This window comes from Schistocerca cancellata, chromosome 2 (assembly GCF_023864275.1).
Source record: "Schistocerca cancellata isolate TAMUIC-IGC-003103 chromosome 2, iqSchCanc2.1, whole genome shotgun sequence".
In the NCBI taxonomy this organism is placed as follows: domain Eukaryota; kingdom Metazoa; phylum Arthropoda; class Insecta; order Orthoptera; family Acrididae; genus Schistocerca; species Schistocerca cancellata.
In genome coordinates this window covers 549015390-549037644 of record NC_064627.1, presented here as the reverse complement: position 1 = coordinate 549037644, position 22255 = coordinate 549015390, and the positions used below count along the sequence as shown (strand labels likewise).

General features: G+C 45.0%; 1 protein-coding gene across 1 annotated transcript in view; it reads right to left on the bottom strand.

The window, feature by feature from the left end:
- LOC126156153 (glutamate receptor ionotropic, kainate 2-like) overlaps positions 1-22255 on the bottom strand; it is a 281981-nt gene that overhangs the window by 215524 nt on the left and 44202 nt on the right. The window contains exon 3 of the mRNA XM_049916279.1: positions 17463-17620. Coding sequence (XP_049772236.1) covers positions 17463-17620 — 158 coding nt within the window. The remainder of the gene's footprint in view (positions 1-17462; positions 17621-22255) is intronic.

The window sequence follows — 22255 nt, the reverse complement described above, 5'->3', positions numbered from 1 at the left end:
AGCAAAAGGGATTGGCAATGTTAATAAAAGACACAGGAATCAGACAAGTAATATAGTTCACACACAATTAAAAAACACGGCGACAGTCTAGTTTCTGTTCGCAAGAGATAAAAAGCACACCCAGCGACAGTATGATGGCCGTTCGCAACACTTCACAAAAAACACAACACAGAACACTCACTGTAAAAAACTGCACGAAAAGGGTGGCACAAAGATGACACTCCTGAGCCAAAGGCAGATGGGGGGTGGGGACCTGGAGGAGCGGGAAGAACAAGGAGGGAGGAAGGAAAAAAAAACGAAAAGGGGGGGAACCAAGGAGGGAGAGGGGCAGGGCAGACGCGAGAGGGAATGAGAGGAGGCAGAGGAGGGAAATGCAAAAGGGCTCGGGGGAGAGAAGGGGGCAGAGAGGGGAGAGGTTGGGAAAAAAGAGGATGGAAGGGGGGCAGAGGGAGCCCAGGAAAAGGACAGAGGAAAGGAGGGGGAGTGAGGATCAGAGTTGATAGGAGGGATAAATGGAGGGAGAGAGGGCATAATCCGGGTGGGAAAGGAGATGAAGGGTGTAGGGATGGAGGGTAGGGGGGACACAACAGTGAAGACGCGGCAGGGGGCGGGGATGGGAGAGGAGAGGAGCAACCAGGGGGTGAGGGGGATCAAGGCGGCTGGAGGTGTAGAGGATGCGGATGTGTTCGAGGAATAGGAGCAGATGGGGGAGACTAGCTGAGCGAGAGGCAGGCTATTGGCCGCTGGAACCACGTGTTCCACTGTGGCGCCCTCACACTAAATGCAGGCCAGTAGGCGGGCGCCGCCACAGCTTACAGCGCGATGGTGCAGAGACCTCTAGGGATGTTCGACGTCGATGACGTCAGGCAGGGATTCAAATTCCGCGGCGCGCGGTACCAGAACGTGAACATCGGACAGTGTTTAGTACGCACATAAACGTCCGCCCGCTAGCTGTGTGGTCTAACGTACTGCTTCCTGAGCGGGAAGGCGTGCCGGTCTCCGGCACGAATCCGCCCGGTAGATATGTGTCGAGGTCCGATGTGCCGGCCAACCTGTGGATGGTTTTTAAGGTGGTTTTCCATTTGCCTCGGCTAATGCGGGCTGGTTTCCTTTATTCTGCCTCAGTTAGACTATGTCGACGTTGCTGCGCAAACACTGTCTCCACTTACACATACACCATACTTACTATACCACGCAAACATTGGGGTTACACTCGTCTGGAATGAGAAGTTCCCGGGGGGAGGCACTAGGGGCCGAACCGCACAGTAACCCTGGATTCGGTGTGGGGCGGCGATGGGGTGAATGGACTGCTGTAGTCTGTTGTGCGGTTGTGTACCACTGAGGGCTACGGCGGGGACGAAGCCTCTCCATCGTTTTCTAGGACCCCAGATCAATACATACAAACATGCATATAAACCGTTTTTGGTGTGGACGAAAGGGCTACGTACAAAAAAATTACAAACAGCAACGTTGCAGGCATTGCAAGAAATTTACTCACTCAGATCGGCAACGCCATAACAGAGATCAGCAACAACAGGAGTTTTAATCGCAGGGTAGATCTTGCGGACAGCAGTTAAACGGCGAATGTGGCGGGGTGTCCACTGTGCTATGCTCCCAATAAGAGTTAGCGCATGTGAGAAACCAGTGGCAGACTTTTTCTGACCAGCTATGTGGAGTATAAATTATGTAAAATGTTGTTGGATACCGGTTCTCAGGTATCGGTTGCAAGCAAAGAAGTATTTGGGTAAAACAGGTTAAATGCATTCACTGGACGTTAAGTGACGTAGGTGGAGAGCGTGTAAATTCACTCGGTGCTGGAATGTTGAAGTTCCTTCGGTCGTTACCGGCAGGTACGAAGTGATTTCAGACTTGATTTCCTGGTTCCACATCGCGCCATAATTGACCTGGAACGGCATACGGTAGGAAATGGAACTTCGGTTCAACTAAGCTCTGTAGACAGATTACCTTCACTATCGCAAGGTCCACCTCATGGCCAGGAGAAACCAACTGAATTGCGCACAAGGTCCTCTAAGATCAGTCCGCTGGATTGCAAACAGAAAGCTACAGCAAAGGTAGTCTGGATTGATGTTGGTACTGACCTGCCAAAGAACGCGTTGTGTATCATTAAATCTTTGGCGGATAATGAAGTACTGGAAGCAGTTAGTTGTTTTATATGATGTAGCGTGTCCTGCGTTCACGAGGCAGGCCGCACTAGAGTGGTGCCTGTCGGTATTGATAATTTTGGCCCCTCGGAAGTAAAGTTGTCGCTGGTTACCCTGCTTGTGAATTTAAAAGATGAGGATGAACTAGACTGTAGTTTTATAGCAAGTTACACAATTCTGGGAGGGTCTGACGATTGATCAGCGCTAAGGAGTAAGGTAGCACATGTTGAAGATCAGGAAAGAGCATTAGTACGTGGAATTATTTAATCTGTCGGGCCACTTACCCGCAACATCGCCTTTTCAGTACCGAATTCCTATTGGAAGCAAAGCACCCAGGCATTTACAGCCTATTATGGAAGAGTTTATAGATTAGAAACTTTGAGACTGCATCATAAAACCTAGTTGCAGCCCCTAGTCTGCTCCCATTGCAATTGTAGACCAAAAATCACCAGATGGTGGCAGAGCATATTGTGCCTGTTCTGATTACCGTTTCCTCAACCAGAAAACGGTGTCGCATGCGTTACATATGCCTAATATAACAGAGACAGTGGACAGCTTGTGTCAGTGTTGGTACTTCACAACATTGAATTTGCATAGTGGTTACCACCAGTTGGAAGAGACGTAGGAGGACCGGCCGTAAACAGCGTTCTCAAGGCTGGCTAGGCACTTTCACTTTCACCGCGCGCATTTTGGACTTAAAAATGCGGCGGCAACCTTTCGCCGGCCGCGGTGGTCTCGCGGTTCTAGGCGCGCAGTCCGGAACCGTGTGACTGCTACGGTCGCAGGTTCGAATCCTGCCTCGGGCATGGATGTGTGTGATGTCCTTAGGTTAGTTAGGTTTAAGTAGTTCTAGGTTCTGGGGGACTGATGACCACAGCTGTTGAGTCCCATAGTGCTCAGAGCCATTTTGAGCAACCTTTCAGCATTTGCTGGGTAGTGTGTCCCACAGATTAAAACCAAAACAGTGCAAGGTGTAGCTGTACGACATAATGGTGTAGCATGGTTCACGTTGAGTTTACAGAAATACACTCACGCTCATTAATTAAGAATAACTGCAGAATATGGTGCCAGACAACGTGGCACTACACAAAACTTGCGCTAATAGCATAGGCACATAGGGAACACACACGACACAGATCTGTAAGTCCACGGTATTGGTAATAATTTGAGAAAACCGTCCCGAAACACATGTGCTACAAAACGCCACTGTTTCCTGCGCATATACCTCGACATCAATATGGAATATGATCGCCTTGCACACGTACACCGGTCGCACAACGGGTTGGCATACTTTGGATCAGGTGGTCGAGCAGATGCTGGGGTATAGGCTCCAATTCTTGCACCAGAGCCTGTCGGAGCTCCTGAAGTGTCCTAGGTGTTTGAAGACGTCCAGCGATACGTCAACCGAGGGCATCCCAGACGAGCTCGATGGAGTTTAGGTCTGGAGAACAGGCAGGCCACTCCATTCGCCTCATACCTTCTGTTTCAAGGTACTCCTCCACGATGGCAGCTCGGTGGGGCCGTGCGTTATCATCCATCAGGAGGAAGGTGGGACACACTGCACCCCTGAAAAGGCGGACGTACTGGTGCAAAATGACGTCCCGATACACCTGACCTGTTACAGTTCCTCTGGCAAAGTCATGCAGGGGTGTCGGTGCACCAATCATAATCCCACCCCATACCATCAAACCTCCACCTCCGTACAGGTCCCTTTCAAGGACATTAATGGGTTGGTATCTGGTTCCTGGTTCACGCCAGATGAAAACCCGGCGAGAATCACTGCCCAGACTATATCTGAACTCGTCCGTGAACATAACCTGGGACCACTGTTCCAGTGACCATGTACTGTGCTCTTAGCACCAGGCTTTACGGTCTCTCCTGTGACCAGGGGTCAGTGGAATGCACCCTGCAGGTCTCCGAGTGAATAAACCATGTCTGTTCAGTCGTCTATAGGCTGTGTGTCTGGAGACAACTGTTCCAGTCATTGCGGTAAGGTGCCGAGCAATTCTACCTGAAGTACTCCGTGGCCGTCTGCAGGCACTGATGGTGTGATATCAGTCTTCTTGTGGTGTTGTACACTATGGATGTTCCGTACTGTAGCGCCTGGACACAATTCCTGTCTGCTAGAATCATTGCCATAATCTTGAGATTACACTTCGTGACACACGGCGGGCCCGTGCTACGACCTGTTGTGTTTGAGCAGCCTCCAGTCGCCCTAGTATCCTACCCCTCATAATGTCATCAATATGTGTTCTTTGAGCCATTTTCAACACAAAGTCACCATTAGCACGTCTGGAAACATCTGCACACTTACTCACTGCACCGTACTCTGACATGCACCAACACACCTATGTGTATGTGGACTGCTGCCAGCGCCACGGTCCGACGACCGCAGGTCAAATGCACCGCATGGTCATACCCCGAGGTGATTTAAACCCGCAAAAAGCCCACCAGAGCGTTGTTTCACCATGTATCAGCATTATCCTTTATTTATGAGCATGAGTGTATCATTTTGTAACGCAAGAAGTTCGACTTTGGGTCACATTATAGGGCAGGATGGAATTCATACCAAGCCAAAGCTGGTTGAGGCTGTTCAAAATTATCCAACGCCCACCAAGCTAAAGGAACTGCAATCTTATTCGGGGTTCGCGTAGATATGTTCCAAAATCTGCAGAAATTGCTATGGAAAGGAGTAAAGTTTTGTTGAACAGCTGAGTATCAAGTGGCGTTCAAGAAGTTAAAAGATCTATTGTCATCCAGTCTCGTTTCGGTCTATGTGGTTTTTGAAAAACCGTTTATTCTTTCTTGTGATTTGAGCGATTTTTCACTAGGAGCTATTTGGAGTCGGGAAATAGATGTACAGCAGCACCCTGTTGCGTACGCTTCATGGCAGGTCAATAATGCTGAACGAAATTCTCCTCTACAGGGAAGGAAGTGCTCTTAGTGATTTTTGAAATTGGGTACTTCCGTTGTTACCTGTATGGTAAACGATTTAAAGTGTGATTGATCATGCAACGCTTAAGTGGCTTTTAAGACTTAAAGATCCAAAAAGTAGATTGTGCTTAAGCATATTCGATTACGAGGTAGTACATCGGCCAGGAAGGTCGTACGCTAACATAGACAGACTCAGTTGTAAAGCACATGACAAGGAATGCACAGGCATTGACGTACGTGGACGAAGGACAGCACAAAGTGCTGACCCAGACTGCCAGCAGTTTCCTAAATAACAGCAGTTGTGCACGGAAGATGGAGTATTGCATCAGACAACACGAAATCGGCCATAGTTAGTGGTACCACAGAGCTTGCGTGACGAAGTGTTAAGACAAGCGCATGATTCGATTTTAGCGGGACATTCGTATCGAAGAGCAGTGGAAAGGAGGGCACTGCAGAGCTATTGGTGGATGATGTGTAAACAGCTCATGAACCAATACGTGAAAAAATATGTTCCCTCTGCCCAAAGAGCAGAACTTAACCACCAGAAAATTAAATTATAGAAGTTACCAGAAGCTGGCAGATCCTTTCAAATGGACAGAAAAATTGTATTCTCAAGCCAACTGCCGCACAGAACGAGTCCACAGGTCGATTGCGAAAATATTGAGTTTTTATATAAATTCCTAGCATAACAATTTGGACGTCCTATTGGCCTACGTCATCGCTGCATACCACTCGAAAGTTCATCAAAGCACAGCGTTATCTCCATACGAAATAATTTTTGGGCGCAAGATTCCATCACTCTTTGAGTTTTGCAAAGCCCCCTCGCAAGGAGACACCTCGACAGTGAAGGATTTCTCTAGGACAATGAAACTTATCTGGAGACAAGTACAAAAAATGAATACTAATGCTTTGTTGTTGTTGTTGTTGTTGTCTTCAATCCTGAGACTGGTGTGATGCAGCTCTCCATGCTACTCTATCCTGTGCCAGCTTCTTCATCTCCCAGTACTTACTGCAACCTACATCCTTCTGAATCTGCTTAGTGTATTCATCTCTTGGTCTCCCTCTATGATTTTTACCCTCCACGCTGCCCTCCAATGCTAAATTTGTGATCCCTTGATGCCTCAGAACATGTCCTACCAACCGGTCCCTTCTTCTTGTCAAGTTGTGCCACAAACTCCTCTTCTCCCCAATTCTATTCAATACCTCCTGGTTAGTTATGTGATCTACCCATCTAATCTTCAGCATTCTTCTGTAGTACCACATTTCGAAAGCTTCTATTCTCTTCTTGTCCAAACTATTTATCGTCCACGTTTCACTTCCATACATGGCTACATTCCATACAAATACTTTCAGAAACGACTTCCTGGCACGTAAATCTATACTCGATGTTAACAAATTTCTCTTCTTCAGAAACGCTTTCCTTGCCATTGCCAGTCTACATTTTATATCTTCTCTACTTCGACAATCATCAGTTACTTTGCTCCCCAAATAGCAAAACTCCTTTACTACTTCAAGTGTCTCATTTCCTAATCTAATTCCCTCAGCTTTAGGGAAACAGGAAAGGGTGCTTGATGTAACAACCCAAGTACCATGTGGGTCAGTGGGTTATGTTAACGAATCCTTGTGTGCCGAATGGGAAATGAAGAAGTTTGTGACATGGTATAATGGCTCTTATCAGGTAATATCACGTGAGCTGAATTCGGCAGTTGAAACGGATGTGGGCACTTTGCCTCGTGTGACGTCAGTTTCCATAGAAGGGGTGGCGGGGGTGGGGGACTGGGAGAAACGACGAGCGAGGAGGAGGAAAAGGAAAAAAGCAATGCGAAGGAAACAGGATAATATGGCGAATCATAGGCATATGCTAAGATCTAGAGCAGGGATGTGGGACGGATATTAGGATTTTCTTTCTCTGCAGAACGCACGTTCTTACCCCGGGTCGGGAGAGAATAGAAGCAGTATCCGGGAAAACATTCGGTCATGTAGAAGGTATGAAGCACGCAGTCTTACCGTGTTAAGCCCACTGTACTACAGATATGCAGCCGCATCAATTAAGGCATGTTCTGTGTCAGGAGAAGTCGTTTTTTCCGAGCAGAGGGACTTGATTATGTCGGATCACCAGTGGACACTAAGGGTAAACTGCAAAATTTGGGCACACGGGAACGAGATTCGGAGACTGGAAGAAACGTTATAAAATTGCACAGCATGATGAGTAATCAGTCAGGGTATAACGTTACACAAGGAGAGTATCGTCTGATATGATCGGAGTTTTCAAAGCTACAAGAGCAACTACTGCATCTCTGACAGACTACGGAGTCGAGCCCGCGGATTAGACGAAGAAAAGGGTGGTTGGACGCAGGAGGTGGTAGCATCTTAAAGACAGTGTTTGGCACAGCCGATGCAGATGACATATCTAGCTTCAATAAGGCATTACAGAAGTTTCGGGAATAGGCGAAAAAGTACCAGGAGGCAGACAATTTGCACGCAACTCAGCTCGCCACTATCCAAAGCTCTGTGCTGAAAAACACTCGGCGGCATCATAAGTTAACCGCTACTTTAATATCACATATTAGATCATCTCCTAAAACTACCAATAGGAATTTCCGTATTATTGGTGATCGCTTGAACAATACTGACGCACAGTTAATGATTGCCACATTATTATACAATCTTGCTGACATCTTTATGGATGCCCTTGTTGAAACTGCGGAGGTACCTTACACCACTTCTACTACCACTGGAACGACTGCTCACGTGTTTCAAAGAAACCCAGATTGTTGTGCCAGCGCCTATGGAACTTATTAAACCGGCAAGGGAGGAGTACTTGATTATGTACTATCGCTTGGCTACCGGTACAAGCCAGTAGAGAGTGACTCATCTGGAAGTTTGCGTACAAATACCACTAACTTGTAGAAACTGATGTCTGCAGTGCTATGCAGTACACGCACACCCAGTAGCATGGGACTCTTTGCGGAAGTGCGTCTGACTAAAAGTACAGGAGAACTTAGTAGTGGTACCAGTCAGACACAGTCACGTCTTAATGTCTTCACAAGATTTGTTACGCTGCCACACCGGACTGGTTACCATCTGCTCTTCTAAGTTAATGCATACAGTGCCAAAGCCTTGCAAGTTCGTGTGGTTTCATTTTGAGAAGGGGGCCACAGAATGTCCTAAGGAAGTATTGTCAGAGGAGGGGGTAGGACACAACTCGTTACATTCAGTTCCAGAGTCGCCAGTCGCTATCAGTACTTGTTTTGAGCAGGGCCGGCTGGATAGCACACAAAGGTTGGTTCTGCAGGGTCAAGGGTTAAAATGGAACTCGTTGTGAGATATCTGGACCCACTTTCCGCTTACCAGCTACGATAATGGGATCCATAGTCGTCAGTATGGTGCATCCTTAATTTATATGTCTGACCTACCTTCCTCAGTTTTGGCCACCCATTTCTTACCGATACCATTGATGAGGACCTGATCACCTCTGTACATCAGATGACCGCCACACAAAATGACTGTGTTACCATGGAGCAATACTTAGCGCACGTGAAAAGCTACAGAAGTAAGCAGCAGTATAATGAGTGAACGTTGTGAGGTAACGGGCGCGCCCTGAAAATATTCTAATCCAGAGTTGGCATGACCGCACGGGCCGCTCGGCTAGCCGGTGCTCGGCAGGTAAGCCGCGTGGTGCCGGACATTGGCCGTTGCAAGAGGGGTAGCCGCAACACGTGGTCCATCAACCACATGGCTGGGAATTCCTTGGTGACGCTATGTCGATGAAAGAGACTTGTAGTGGGGAGTGCCAAAGATGGCGGACTTTGTGAAACCTTAATGGCAGATATTTCACAGTTCATATAGAAATTAATAGTAGCCAGAGGAATCATGATACCTCAAAAAGAAACATGTACATTACCATTATTTGCACGACGATTCTGATGGTGTAATCAGATTTTCAATACCTGACTGTTCAGTATCTGACTGTTCAGTATCTGACTGTAAATTATACAAGTAACACCCAGTAAGGAATTTCCAAAATCTTAACGCTTCATCCGATTTCATCGATCTACGTCTCCTGAGAAAGCTATTAGTGTAAACTGAAATTGGTGTAAATTACAAGCATGTAGCTTGAATAGTACATGAGATATTGAAGGTCAAAGTGGCCGATTACTATCGACCGCGTCAGGCCATAAGTACTTCACAGTCACACTAAAAAAAGATAGCAGCATGCTTATAAATACACTCCTGGAAATGGAAAAAAGAACACATTGACACCGGTGTGTCAGACCCACCATACTTGCTCCGGACACTGCGAGAGGGCTGTACAAGCAATGATCACACGCACGGCACAGCGGACACACCAGGAACCGCGGTGTTGGCCGTCGAATGGCGCTAGCTGCGCAGCATTTGTGCACCGCCGCCGTCAGTGTCAGCCAGTTTGCCGTCGCATACGGAGCTCCATCGCAGTCTTTAACACTGGTAGCATGCCGCGACAGCGTGGACGTGAACCGTATGTGCAGTTGACGGACTTTGAGCGAGGGCGTATAGTGGGCATGCGGGAGGCCGGGTGGACGTACCGCCGAATTGCTCAACACGTGGGGCGTGAGGTCTCCACAGTACATCGATGTTGTCGCCAGTGGTCGGCGGAAGGTGCACGTGCCCGTCGACCTGGGACCGGACCGCAGCGACGCACGGATGCACGCCAAGACCGCCACTTCCCAGCAAATTAGGGACACTGTTGCTCCTGGGGTATCAGCGAGGACCATTCGCAACCGTCTCCATGAAGCTGGGCTACGGTCCCGCACACCGTTAGGCCGTCTTCCGCTCACGCCCCAACATCGTGCAGCCCGCCTCCAGTGGTGTCGCGACAGGCGTGAATGGAGGGACGAATGGAGACGTGTCGTCTTCAGCGATGAGAGTCGCTTCTGCCTTGGTGCCAATGATGGTCGTATGCGTGTTTGGCGCCGTGCAGGTGAGCGCCACAATCAGGACTGCATACGACCGAGGCACACAGGGCCAACACCCGGCATCATGGTGTGGGGAGCGATCTCCTACACTGGCCGTACACCACTGGTGATCGTCGAAGGGACACTGAATAGTGCACGGTACATCCAAACCGTCATCGAACCCTACGTTCTACCATTCCTAGACCGGCAAGGGAACTTGCTGTTCCAACAGGACAATGCACGTCCGCATGTATCCCGTGCCACCCAACGTGCTCTAGAAGGTGTAAGTCAACTACCCTGGCCAGCAAGATCTCCGGATCTGTCCCCCATTGAGCATGTTTGGGACTGGATGAAGCGTCGTCTCACGCGGTCTGCACGTCCAGCACGAACGCTGGTCCAACTGAGGCGCCAGGTGGAAATGGCATGGCAAGCCGTTCCACAGGACTACATCCAGCATCTCTACGATCGTCTCCATGGGAGAATAGCAGCCTGCATTGCTGCGAAAGGTGGATATACACTGTACTAGTGCCGACATTGTGCATGCTCTGTTGCCTGTGTCTATGTGCCTGTGGTTCTGTCAGTGTGATCCTGTGATGTATCTGACCCCAGGAATGTGTCAATGAAGTTTCCCCTTCCTGGGACAATGAATTCACGGTGTTCTTATTTCATTTTCCAGGAGTGTATATTGATTCATCTACGTCTTTGTTTATATCCGATATATACTATTCATGGAGAAATTGGTTAAATATTTACTGTGTTTTAGAAAGCACAGAGACTTTAGGCTAGCTGGCCTACCTTTTGTTCTATTCCTTTAATATATGTTTATTTAATTTGTTTATGTATCTGGTTCAAATGGTTCAAATGGCTCTGAGCACTATGCGACTTAACTTCTGAGGTCATCAGTCGCCTAGAACTTAGAACTAATTAAACCTAACTAACCTAAGGACGTCACACAGATCCATGCCCGAGGCAGGATTCGAACCTGCGACCGTAGCGGTCGCTCGGCTCCAGACTGTAGCGCCTAGAACCGCACGGCCACTCCTGCCGGCTTTATGTATCTAATAATGTGTGTTAGAGCGTGTTTATGGCCCAACCGTAGGAATATTTATTTAATTTCAAGTTTTTTAAATGCAAATCCAGTATTTCCAATGTACTTCATTATGTTTGTGTGGGTGCGTTGGCTTGAAGACATGGGGCGAGCACTCTAGCCAATCACTGCACTCGTGAATGGGGAGACTGGATGACAGCGGAAGAAGAGTTCTGGGCAGTACGCCACAGAACACGGACAGCCGCGAGACACACTTGGAGAGTGCGGAGCGGTTTGCGCGTGGTCGCGGGTACTAGAAATACTTCGGAGTGCCGACTTGTCAACTTGCGGTGGTTGCTACAGTGAAGACGTTGTATGCGTTTAGAAGTGAATATCTCGCGGGCTGTGTTGTTACTCATAACTCATTACGTGAAGTAAGAATCGATTGTTTCCCTGTTATTCAACTTATGTTTTATTTAATTGCTGGACCATCAACACCAATAAGTGTTTTGCAAAAATATACCGCATTCTCAAAAGTACTTCTACCATTGTACTCAACATGTAAAGTCGTTAAGATAGTACCTGCAGATTTCATTTAATGGAACTCTTTCATTTATAAATTTCTACGTCACATTCGCAATTGCTGAGTGATAGGAACCTTCGACCATTCGATTCATGTGTATATTCATATTGCATACTGTAGACTCAGCAGTATTTGGCTTGTAATGCGGTAACTGCGCGCCGGCCGGAGTGGTCGTGCGGTTCTAGGCGCTACAGTCTGGAGCCGAGCGACCGCTACGGTCGCAGGTTCGAATCCTGCCTCGGGCATGGATGTATGTGATGTCCTTAGGCTATTTAGGTTTAATTAGTTCTAAGTTCTAGGCGACTGATGACCTCAGAAGTTAAGTCGCATAGTGCTCAGAGCCATTTGAACCATTTTGAACCGGTAACTGCGTATCCCAGCCCCTATACATCAAAACCAGCCAAAACTTTTGAATTGCAACTCTGAGTCAGTGGGTACGTAGTTGAGGGCCACATCACACCATCTCATTTATTTAAATAGAAAGCTCGCACAGTTATGAAGGCAAATGAGCAATGGTGTATAAGAGCAATAACTGTGATGTAGTTAGTGATGGTAAGCCATAAAATATTGTTTCAAAGGAAGTGAGCCAAGGAAATACGGTACAAGTAAAGTATTCGAAGGTAGCAGTTTTACAGTAATGAAGTTAGTTACAAGGTGAAGTAATATTGGCTGCCAGAAGTCGTATGTTTGTTAACATACCGTTGCGCAGCTCAGTAGCATGGTACCATGGCACAAGTGAGTCGGCTGAGCAACACAAAGGAGAACACCGTGTCACTGACCCGGGGGGGGGGGGGGGAGAAATAACGAAGTCTGAAGTCTGTTACGATAGCCGAGCAACAACAGAATATTCTACTGACCTATTGTGCAGGAAGAACCGCAAATATCAGCGGCAGAAATCCATTTTTATCCCTGGAGCGGGCGCTCCTATTTTCGTAACACGAGTGAGCACACGGCGTAATTTGTACACACTTAAAGAATAGCTGTCATTATGTTACCATGGTACACAAGTCTGGGCAAAACTACAGTTTAATATTAGTTTAACAACAATAAAATAAACTATAACTGTTTAATTGAACAATAATAGAATAAACTTTCATTATATCGCTGTGTTGATGTATACAAGCGTTCCGGCAGTAATGAACCCCATCGGGGTAGTTGCATCAGAGTCCTGTCAAAGACTTATTCAGTTACTAATTATCTCGTAGACAACTGCATCATTGTGAGAGTGTGCTGCTCGCTCGGAATTGGGTCATTTTCTTGCACAGATCATAAATTTTTTCTCACCTAGCTCGCTATTTATTTTATATTTTGCTGCTTGCTTGGACGTATGATGATACAAATTGTTGCTGTGTTAGCTGAAGCCATAATGAAATAATAGATGTGGGCTTGCAACTGCAAAATAGTAATGGAACAGTCCGAGGGAATATTAACTGTTGTTGGCGTACTTTATATATAGGGGCGCCCAATCGAAGTTTAAGGACGGGCAACCAGCTCATCATTGACCGTCTTGAGGCACTGGAATGACGCAAGAACCTGCGCCACTCATCGCCGCCACCAGTTCAGAGTCTGTTTCCAGTTAAAGACAGGGCAGCTACAGTCGCAGCAGTGGACACACGTTAGAGCGCCCGTCGGCTACCTTCATCGCCGCCGAGAATATTACGCGTGGAAGTATACCTCGCCCAGAGGGCCAACAACCAATGTATTGCAGTTAATAAATAAATGATGTTATTCTGTCATCAGCAGCCATTCGTCGACACACGCCCACTGTCCTCCTCCTCACGCCCAACAGAGAACCCACGTTCAAATACGGTGATGCCAGTGGAGTCTCGTGCTTATATACAAAATAAATATTGTTAATCGCATGTTAGATCATACAATTTGTTTTGATGTGTATCTTCCATGTCATTTTGTCTTGTTGGATGTAAGTTGGAGCTTAAGTGCAGATCTTGGTTTTTAAAGACTGAAGAGGGTGTAAACCATTTTGTATATCTTTTACATCATGTACTTGTGTTAATACGAATTGCTCTAAGGTTACAGATAATAACTCCCATATTTTTGCTGTATATGTCACACGGATCCCAGGAAAGCGACAAAGGAATGAGATATCAACAAATGTTCATTACATAGTAATATAAAACACAATAAAAATTTGATTGATAGAAGGTAACATTAACATCGGATACAGGATAAACCAACAAAATTTCTTACAGGCAGATACACTGTTATGGTGAGCAATTTGGACACTGGCGTAAGATGTTAAGTACTTATATGTCGATCAGATATTCATATTTGTGGTAGATAACAACTATTTTCATGTTCTTAGTTTTATGTTTGTTTTTCTCTTTCTTGTTCTAATAACTTTTTTTCCAGTCAACAGGCCAATGACGCTTCATTTAGCTATGGTCAGAATACATAAGCTTAAGAGGTTAAACGTATTTAGTAGTAATTTAGTATACTAATTCTTTATCTTTTTGAGTATATCTGTAAGGTGTGTCTATTTTACAACATTATTTTTCTTGTGTGTGGGATACATTCAGCATATTGTTCTTCGATGATAATTGTTACTAGGCACGAGCATAGACTAAGCAGTTTTGTTCACATTTTAGTATTCTTGTGTTTGACAGGCTAACAACAGACGTTTCAGTACAATTCGTTTCTTTTACCAAGTACAATGTCAATTTTGTGCACAAACCCTCTGTTCTCTTCTTTCATCCAGTTTCCTTGTTAGTAGTTGCTCGAGCCTGAGAATTGGGTAGGAAGTATATTCCGATTTATGGTTGTTATAGATATGTTTTATCCAATGTAGGTCAGTATTACACCCAGGAATATTGATTTAATATATCATGATGCATTAATTTTTCTATTCCTATTTAATGTGTAGTATGGAAACAATATTTTGTTCATATGATTTCTTACCTAGATTATTTTGTTCCACTGGTATGAATAATTTCATTTACACTTTACTATGCAAAGTTTATGGTTTCCCGTCATTTGATTTGCATTAGGATCTTCAACTTAAGCTTTGTGCTGTGTATTGGGTTTGACTGCCTCCTCCAAACTTATTCTTTTGTGCAAACTTCCCTTAGCTATTAGTGTATTACAATATATCTTTCAGACTTAATATTAGCTTACGTATTCAATCTTTTACAACATCGTTTATCTACTATGTAATATTCTGATTGCACACATTCTTAGGATTCTTTATGTCTGAACACATGAATTGTAATGTGTTTGTGTAAGTAATGCACAGTTTCACAACAGGCTTCGAGTTGTCAGCAGAGAATTTTTGGACTGATTCTGCATCCTCTGAATCTGGCCTTAGCCTATTCACAAATGAAGTCAGCTACTCAAGTAACATCTATCGAGGCCATGGGATATAACACAGTGTTTATCTTGCCCTGAGTCTTCGACAAAATGTTTATTTCGACACACTCTTCTACGACATATTACTGTTGTACTGAGTACAATCATGTTGACACTAAATTTCCTTGCATATATATCAACGACAGCGACACCTTTTACGCAGGGCTATACAAATATGGCATTTCAGTGATGTGCTGTCTTCATCTTTGTGATAGAATAAATTTATTGCAGCAGTCTCACTTACAATGTGCAGTGCGTATCCATCAAGCATTTATTATGTACACAAAATAGTAACATAGAAAACAGGGACGAGTACCACGAGTAATACGGCTATACCATTTGAATATTATACTGAATTATACGTCTTTCATACCTGTGCCTAGTTTACATTGATGTTTCTTATTTTATTTGTGCGCCTGTGCACGACGATTTAATGCATTTGTCATTACTGGAAAACAAGTTACTTTTCTATGCTCATCGTTTTGTTATTCCATTGTTACAGGTTATGTACTCTTTACTCTATTGCACAACTTCAATACAGAATTTTCCAGACTAATCTTTGCCACTTATAAACCTAACTCTGCAAAATTGTGGCGGGAGAGGCCGAGTGGTAATGAAAGGTGTGTGTATATATTTTACAGGCAATTTTCTTGTTTTGGGTGTCTTAGAACACGCATGTAACATTTGTATCGTTTAGTTACGCGTGCGTAGCCTCGTCAGAGACGATGTGCTACTCGGCGCCTAGTTAGGTGATCTTCGCTTTGCGAAGATGCAAGGGTGCTAACTCTTGATCATGAGGAGAAGAGACAGGGAGTTGTAGCGCGGTGTCGTGGCAGTGAGCTTGTACATGAAAACACTGAACATGGTGCTCTTGCGAATTAATTTATTGATCTGATGGGAGATATTATTACAAATGGAACATTAGCATATGTATTGAATGAGATTTGTTTACTAAGTTGTTGTGGTCTTCAGTCCAGAGCCTAGTTTGATGCAGCTCTCCATGCTACTCTATCCTGTGCAAGCCTCTTCATCTCCCAGTAACTACTGCAACCTACATCCTTCTGAATCTGTTTGGTATTTTCATATCTTGGTCTCCCTCTACGATTTTTACCCTCCGCGCTGCCCTCCAATACTAAATTGGTGATCCCTTGATGCCTCAGAATATGTCCTACCAACCGATCCCTTCTTCTAGTCAAGTTGTGTCACAAACTTCTCTTCTCCCCAATTCTATTCAGTACCTCCTCATTAGTTATGTGATCTACCCATCAAATCTTCGGCATTCTTCTGTAGCACCACATTTCGAAAGCTTCGATTCTCTTTTTGTCTAAACTATTTATCGTCCACTTTTCTCTTCCATACATGGCTACACTCTTTCAGAAAAGAGTACCTGACACTTAAATTTCTCTTCTTCAGAAACTAAGATAGATACTATTTTGAGAAGTTTCGGATTTAAGGTGACGAATGAACATATTTTACTTTACTGCGGCAGCATTTAATTCGGCATTCTTGGTTCAACACAGACATCCAGATCAGGAATTTCTTACTACTTTTGTAAGGTTTTGTCACAGTCAATGATAATGGATTTGAAAAGACGAGAAGAATTTAATCATTAATGTGAGCGCTTTTGTGTTAGAATAAATCTTCATGTTGAGGTACAGTTTTGTATTTCTTCAGTGTTGATCTTACGTATTTGTAATTTGTAATGAAAAATTTCCTTATTGCTTGCCAAGCTTTCAATGGTGAAATTCTGTAAATGAAATAGTACCAAGAAATTTCTGAGGGTTTTTTTTATATTTCAGTAGAGTTTCTTGAGAAGAATTTTTTCTCTCGAAAGTAACTCAGATTATTCTAAATCACTATGCAGATCCCATTACCTGATGACAATTCTTCTTTATGAGAGATAATTAATTTTATGAGAACCTAGTTCGCATTACATGTATTTAGGAGCCCGGATTGCGCTGCCACGATCCTATGTATTAGTAGCGGCTCAGAAACAGAGACACGCCTTTTCTTCTTTTTCCAGGAGAGCAGTTGCACGTCGTTTTCTATAGCAACAACACAGATGAGCCAAATACATAACATACAGGTTTTCATTTTCATAGGGTCAATTAACAGTGTTGAGTTACTTATTCTTGCCAAAGATCAAAGTCTTTTTTTTCCAACAGACAGTTCTCATTCAGACAGGCAACTTCATTTACACTCTTGCAGTCGGATTAGCTTCTCATTCTCGCAGACAGACTTAGTCCTTAACAGAAAATGTGAGGTTAATTTATGCTCACATTCATTTTCTGTGAGTGGAATTTTTTGGTATGCAACAGCTTACATTCATAAAAAACATTACATTCAGAAAGAAACAATCCAGAAGTAAAGCAAATCTTCTTAACCTCTCTTATTTATTAAGATAACTTTCGACCGACAATATGACTGTCATGAGTATGAGGTAAGCGATGCAGGTGTACCTGTGGTCGCCATCTGGGTTCAGCTGCCGGACGGCGATGGGTGGGTCCCGGGGCTCCCTCTCCTGCAGCACACTGCGCAGGCGCACCAGCGACTCCTCATCCTGGTACAGCACCGTGTAGGAGCGCCACTTTAGCTCACGCAGCACGTCCACCAGCGCCTGCACACGCCACACAGCTCATACCAGCTTCAGTCCACGCACACCGCAACGAGCTATTCTACACTACTAGCCATTAAAATTGCTACACCAAGACGAAATGCAGATGATAAAGGGGACAAATATGTTATACTAGAACTGACATGTGATTACATTTTCACGTAATTTGGGTGCATAGATCCTGAGAAATCAGTACCCAGAACAACCACCTCTGGCCGTAATAACGGCCTTGATACGCCTGGGCGTTGACCCAAACAGAGCTAGGATGGCGTGTACAGGTACAGCTGGTCATGCAACTTCAACACCATACCACAGTTCATCAAGAGTAGTGACTGGCGTTTTGTGACGAGCCAGTTGCTCGGCCACCATTGACCAGACGTTTTCAGTTGGTGAGAGATCTGGAGAGAGTGCTGGGCAGGGCAGCAGTCGAACATTTTCTGTATCCAGAAAGGCCCGTACACGACCTGCAACATGCGGTCGTGCATTATCCTGCTGAAATGTAGGGTTTCGCAGGCATCGAATGAAGGGTAGAGCCACGGGTCGTAACACATCTGAAACGTAACGTCCACTGTTCAAAGTGCCGTCAATGCGAACTAGGGGTGACCGAGACGTGTAACCAATGGCACCCCATACCGTCACGCCGGGTGATACGCCAGTATGGCGATGATGAATACACGCTTCCAATGTGCGTTCACCGCGATGTCGCCAAACACGGATGCGACCATCATGATGCTGTAAACAGAAACTGGATTCATCCGAAAAAATGACGTTTTGCCATTAGTTGTTGAGTACACCATCGCAGGCGCTCCTGACTGTGATGCAACGTCAAGGGTAATCGGAGCCATGGTCTCCGAGCTGATAGCCCATGCTGCTGCAAACGTCGTCGAACGGTTCGTGCAGATGGTTGGTTGTCTTGCAAACGTCCCCATCTGTTGACTCAGGGATCGAGACGTGGCTGCACGATCCTTTACAGCCATGCAGATAAGATGCCTGTCACCTCGACTGCTAGTGATACGAGGCCGTTGGGATCCAGCACGGCGTTCCATATTACCCTCCTGAACCCACCGATTCCATATTCTGCTAACAGTCATTGGCGACCAACGCGAGCAGCAGTGTTGCGATGCAATAAACCGCTATCGCGTTAGGCTACAATCCGACCTTTATGAAAGTCGGAAACGTTTCTCCTCTTTACACGAGGCATCACAACAATGTTTCACCAGGCAACGTCGGTCAACTGCTGTTTGTGTATGAGAAATCGGTTGGAAACTTTCCTCATGTCAGCAGGTTGTAGGTGTCGCCACCGGCACAAACCTTGTGTGAATGCTCTGAAAAATTAATCATTTGCATATCGCAGCATCTTCTTCCTGTCGGTTAAATTTCGCGTCTCTAGCACGTCATCTTCGTGGTGTAGAAAGTTTAATGGCCAGTAGTGTAATATGATATACTGTGTAAGACACTAAAAACTGCAAGAAGGGAGCAAAACAGCTTAAGCGAGTTACTCTGGACATGACGAGTGTGCAGAGCACCAACGACGTGAACATTATTAATCAGAGCACAGGTATTGAAAAGATTCGACAGTTAGTCACCAGATACAAAGTTCTAATGAGGAAATTAACATGTGGATGCATAATGATCTTAGGTTACCAAACTGCATGCAAGAGCTAATGTTACGAAAATATTATATGTCCGTTTATAAAATAGATTTAGAATAGAACAGATTTTGAAGCCTAAAAGGCATTTTACATATCCCAATAGAGGAGTTAATCCTCTGTAATTAACACAAAGCTTCGCCCATGACTGCTATCAGAGATAAAGGCTTATTCGTAAGTAACTCTCGGGTTTCGAAAGACAACTGCGTGAAAATTACAAGATGGTTCAAATGGCTCTGAGCACTATGGGACTCAACTGCTGAGGTCATTAGTCCCCTAGAACTTAGAGCTAGTTAAACCTAACTAACCTACGGACAACACAAACATCCATGCCCGAGGCAGGATTCGAACCTGCGACCATAGCGGTCTTGCAGTTCCAGACTGCAGCGCCTTTAACCGCACGGCCACTTCGGCCGGCAAAATTACAAGACACATCGAAAAATGAGATTATCAGTGGACAGAACATCTTCCCATGTTTGTAACTTGGGACGTGGCAAATGTCATTACGGATGGAAGAGCACGTGCGTGCAATTCCTTTACCAGCTTTGGAAATCTGTTCAGTGGGTTGCACGAACTAATTCAGTATGAAAATGTGGAGTAGATGATTTGTCTACGTGTTCTGACACGCCTGCGCCCTAATTGTGCGCTCTTTGTCCATACATTATGAATCGAAACTTCGAGAGATGCTCTATCTACTGATAAGTGTAATTTTTGTGAATGTCCTGTAGTTTTCGCGCTGTCATCTTCTGGCAGCCTGGAGATACTTGTAGTTTGCCCCTTGTGTACTGTACTGGGGGGGGGGGGGGCAGTCTTCGCAGTCCCAACGAAAACCGCCCTCAGAATAAAAATGGGCAACAAGACGATTTGCACAGAAGGCGATATATTAAAAATGCAGCACAACATATTGCTGATGTTTTATGATGCAGGGGGACAACGGATCTAAATGGAAAACAGCTTATTTGCTGCCGTCACACGGCAGATTCATAATGGATATAATAGTAACATGAACTACAGAACCGTTAACCGATGTATGCTACATGATATCACATTTTCTACTCTTCCTCACTATCAAGTTTTGAATATGGCTTCGTGGTCAGCGACCGTTTACAAAGTAAATCCACATAAAAGACAGAGTCTGGTGCTACCGTAGCTCGACGCATTTGAGCAGCCCATAGTGGCTTGCGTTTTACGTATTCTGTTTTACAAATCTGGTGACTAAAACTTTATCATTTGATTTTTAGTTTAATATGTGATATGACCAGTTGAGAGTTTTATTACTGATGAAGACACTCATAGCAGTGACGAAACCTTGGGCAAAAGAATCCTTTTTTGCGACCGAGGGCTGCTATTGCTATTAATTTTACTTCATCACTATCTTTGCATACTCATGACGAACTCACATCATTCCTAGTGCGTCCCGGAACATCTTTCACCTTTTTGAAAACGGCGACCCGTAGTAACATGGACACGACAACACAGTAATGGATGGAGATCCGTCCTCATCCGTGATCGTTCAGCTTACCCGCAGAACTCACGAAGGTAAGTCGGCGCTGGGATGCGGGATTCTCGTTCGAAGGCATTACCGAGGTCCTCTTAGGGTAGAGATCAGGTAACACGGGAACTACATAAGCACAAGCTGAACATAGGAGTCGGCTGAGAGTGACCATAATGGAACAAACGGATGCACATGATCGGACTTCTAGGACTATGACAAGTAAATCTGGGGCCACGCTTAATCGCATGTAATCTTCATGCTCGCAAGAATACCTCCAGCACCTGCCTGAACGTACGTCCGTTACGCTAAAGCGGTTATCGGTGTGTTAGAACCCTGCCATGGGCATTTCCCAATGTTTACCACTACTCATCAGTCCGTATAGTGTTTTCCCTCTCCAATAGCGTTGTTCCTGAGTCTCAACTATCTTTGATCGCTGTTGCTCGGACTTCAAATATAAAAATGTGACGCCTTTGCTACCTAGAACAGCCATTTTGTAGTATACCACTTAGGAATAATGTCTACGTTATCTTTATTCTAGATGTACTTGGTATTATATCTTTAAGTATGAAGTCGACCAACCTTTCACACTTTTACCACTGACTTGTTTGATGAATAATTGAACTCGAACACAGATTTGTCGCCGCGCGGGATTAGCCAACCGGTCTCAGGCGCTGCAGTCATGGACTGTGCTGCTGATCCCGGCGGAAGTTCGAGACGTCCCTTGGGCATGGGTGTGTGTGTGTTTGTCCTTAGGATAATTTAGGTTAAGTAGTGTGTAAGCTTAGGGACTGATGACCTTATCAGTTAAGTTCCATAAGATTTCACACACATTTGAACATTTTTTGAGCAGATTTGTTAATTTTGATGGGTTACACTATATAAGCTACTGAAGATGGCTTCGTAGTCAAACAGAGCGGTAATGAAAACAAAATGAAAGGGAAATTTTCATCCATCCATTGGCAGTCAATGTGGCGAATACACGCTGCGTAGTCTGATATCAGGAAATAATTGCATGAATAAACGAATAAATAAGATGTTGGCTAGCGGCTGCTGGAGCAAACTTAGTGTTTCATGCAAAAATGGAAACGACGCACCACAAAGGAATTGTCCGAATGGAACAGAAATAGGTAGATGTACATGTACAGAGAAACGAATTATTACAATCAGCGAAAAAACGGGTGATTTATTAAAGATAAAGAGCTTAACAAATTGAGCAAGTCATTAATGCGCAGGTCCACCTTTGGCCCTTATGCAGGTAGTTATTTAGCTTGTAATTGGTTCAGAGAGTTGCTGGATGTCATCCTGGGGGGTATCGTGCCACATTCTGTCCAACTGGCGCGTTAGATCGTCAAAATCTTGAGATGGTTGGAGGGCCAAACCAGTAATGTTCCGAACGTTCTCAACTGATGAGCCATCCCGAAACTTTGCTGACCTACGTAGGGTTTGGCAAACACTAAGACAAGCAGGAGAAACTCTCGCCGTATGCGGGCGGCC